At 43.2% G+C, this 3385-nt stretch overlaps 1 protein-coding gene across 1 annotated transcript; it reads right to left on the bottom strand.

Annotated features, from left to right (window-relative positions):
- Positions 1-1857: 1857 nt before the first annotated feature.
- LOC147614896 (calmodulin-like protein 2) lies at positions 1858-2658 on the bottom strand. Its single transcript, XM_086779999.1, has one exon. The coding sequence runs from the start codon at positions 2656-2658 to the stop codon at positions 1858-1860; it is 801 nt and encodes a 266-aa protein (XP_086636125.1).
- Positions 2659-3385: the final 727 nt, after the last annotated feature.

The following is a 3385-nucleotide window of genomic DNA, read 5'->3' on the forward strand; positions in this document are numbered from 1 at the left end:
TGTTCACCTAAGTGAACATTCACCTTGCATAAGGGGAGAAAGAGAGAAGAGAAGAGAGAAGATGCAAGGGTCGGTTCGAGAACATGCACTTAGCCAACCCCATGAGGGTTAACTCCTCGATGTGAAGCTGCTAGGGGCTATCACCGCCACTTGTGTCACCCAGGTGGAGCTTCCACTTTCTAGGTGGAGAGCAATGAGAGAAGGAGCTATGGAAAGCTCAACTCCTATCTCATTGCCTTCATATGTGCAAGGAGGGAGAAGGGAGATGGAGAAGAAGAGAAGGGAGAGAAGATAGAGAGCATCACCTATAAGCACAGACTCATAATCAAGCATGCATCAACACACAAGCTCACTAACATAACCACACAAGAGAGCAAGAGAGAAGAAGACGAAGAAGAAGACTCAAATGTGATAATGGGATTGTATCCTTTTCATATTTCCTTAAGTCACTTATATACATGAGCTCCTCTTTTACAATGACTGGCCACCCATTAATAATTGGGGGCCCAAAATTGGTTCTTTAGCTTTACGTACACCTAGGCTTTTTGTAGCTCATGGTCGGCACTACACATGTCATAAGCTCAGTCATCCCGTATCTTTTTACATGAATGAGGTGCTTAGCATGGTTGTACATAAAAAATGAATTACATGCAGTGAAACCACGCTTTAATAAAAATGGGTAGGAGTAATGTTAACCATTGTGGTTAACAAATTGGCCTCTAAACTACCGTCAACATATCACCCATGATCTCACTGACCATGCCAGTGGCATAAGTATGGAACCTATCACTCAAGTGGGTCGTTAATATCTACAACACTATATCCTAACAAAACGTCCAATGAGAAGAGCTCGGTGGGCAGGTGGCTGGGGGTTTGAGGGTCACTTTATATTTATGTGACATAGCACTTAAGTGCATAGAGTTTTTTGTTAATATTAAGAGACTTACATGTTGTATGCATACAAGAGTAAACTTATAGCAAGGGTTTGTAAAATCAAAATCTAAATATGTATACAAACAAAGGGTTGAACAATCAAGCTTAAAGTAAAAATTAAGCAATAATATAGCTAGCACGATAACATTAATCCACCTTTGTTTGTTGATTCAAGCTCCAAAACATTACTTTTTGCACTTTAATATTGTAGCAATTTTGAGTAACTATCAAAATAAGGACTTTACTTTATACACTCTAAATATAGTGGTAATTTTGAGTAACTATGAGAACAATATTGGTCGAAAGTTGATATGTCCCATGAGAAGAGCTAGTTTGGGGAGAGAGAGAGAGAGAGAGAGAGAGAGAGAGAGAGAGAGAGAGAGAGGTTCACTTTATATATATGTAACATAGCACCTAAGTGCATAGAGGGGTTTTTTTTAAAGGGACCTACATGGTGTATACATGCAAGAGGGGATTAAACAAATAGCTTGTTAAATATTTAATTTAAGTAATTTTTTAATAGGGGATTATAAAATGAAAATCCAAATATAGATACATACAACATGGGGTTAGACAATTGAGCTCAAAATTTTAAAAAGTAAAAATTAGGGGCATTTTAAATGCATGCTTACAAGCATATGCTTATATGGCCCTCCCCCCCTCCTCCGGAGCAGTGTGAGGAGAAGAGTGACCTTTGAGCTATTAATTTCCCCCTCTATTAAATAGTTGTGTTTCTATAGTTATGAATGTTAATTTGGCCTTTTTTATCTCTATATGAAAGATAAAAATGGTAGAAAATTTAAGGTACGAGTGAAGCACTAGAAATATGTTAAACATCCATGTGAAGAGATTTAAAGCGAATACTACTATTTCTTTTTAAGAGGGGCAATTTTGTTTTTTTTGGGGTTCTCCAACCTTCAAATTCTATTTAATTCTATTCACGCGACATTTCTTTGAATTTTGTACGTTGGCTACAGTGACGTCCGAGTCCATCATGTGACGGAACTCACAGAAGTCAATCAAGCCGTCGGAGTTGGAGTCCACTGACCTCACAATGCTCTCACAGAAGGCTAGGTCTTGGCACTGCAAAAACCCCATGCCCACAAGAACGTGCCGGAGCTCGTCGACGCAGATAAATCCGTCACCGTCGACGTCGAAGACACGGAAAGCATCCGGCAGCCCATGATGAACAGCGTTCTTATTCACACGACTATGGCCGGATGCAGCGGGTTGTGCATCTGGCCTCTCGCAGAGAGCTTCGTATAGAAGCTTGAAATCCTCGAATTGCAATTCGCCGGCGGCGCCACCACCGCCGCCGTCGTTCTCCGACGCTGACTGTACAAGCCACGTCAGTTGCTCCTTCTGCAAGCCATCTAGCAAGCCAAGCTTGTCCAAGTACTGTTGCAGTTCTCCCGTGCTGACTAGGCCGTCCCCGTTGGCATCGATGAGGTGGAAAGCTCTGCGCAGGAGGTCATCTTCGGGGGAAGGTGCAGCATGTGGAGGTACAGCAGGAGATGACGTGGACGCCAAGGTGGCAGTCTTGTTGGCAGGCAAGGCGGTGACACCGACCACTTGCGTAGCTAAACTAAGGATGTAGCTGGGCAGCATGGAGCTGAGCAGAGATGGCCACCTCCATACAAATTTGAGAAGGGCGGGCGGCAACATACTTAAAAAAGCGTGCTTTCCAGAAGCGTTCTCGCGCGCATTATATCTTGTAAGATTCATCGCAGCCTCACACCTTCCTCTTGACCGTTTCATTTTTTAATGCACGGCCTTCCAAACAAATTTCCGTCTCGTCCAAGCCTCAAGGATTCTAGTCCATGGTCCAATGGTTACCCGTCACAATTTTCTAAGGATTTTAGACACGTTGAGGTCCCTTTCCCATGGTCCATTTTCCCATGATTTACCTGTCAAAATTTTGACTTTGGATATCCCTTTCCCACGGCCCCCAACTCCCCAACTGGAGACCCATAACCACCCATAACCATGCTCTACACTGCCAACAAAATCTCTGCTAAGACCCCGGCAAGAATCAGGGAGCCTAAAAGATTGAGTCATAAAAGAGCAACAAGGATTCATTAAAGGGAGATACATTCTGGATGCCATCATTGCCTTGTGGCAATGGTATGGTGCACAATGATGCGAAATCCATGGGAATGTTTGCATATCTTTTGCCTAGCCTCTAGATCTAAGATCAATCATGAAAGCACATGAATTAAAACCCTGAACACGGATCGCCCCGGTGGCTTTTGGAGCAAGGATGTAAGGTCATCCAAGAAGGTCAGATTTTTCGGCTCCTGGGCATCCCAATGGGATTTGGAGTCACCCTTCACCAAAGGTGGTCCTGGGTGATGGTAAAGATTCAGAGAAAGTTTGATCAATGGAAAGGGTACTTGCAGGGCCTCACTATGCAAGGATAGTAGTTGCCAAGCATATTCTTTTCCCATGCTCA

The sequence above is a fragment of the Cibotium barometz genome, chromosome 41, assembly GCF_041138505.1.
Source record: "Cibotium barometz isolate CiBa-2024 chromosome 41, ASM4113850v1, whole genome shotgun sequence".
NCBI classification, from domain to species: domain Eukaryota; kingdom Viridiplantae; phylum Streptophyta; class Polypodiopsida; order Cyatheales; family Cibotiaceae; genus Cibotium; species Cibotium barometz.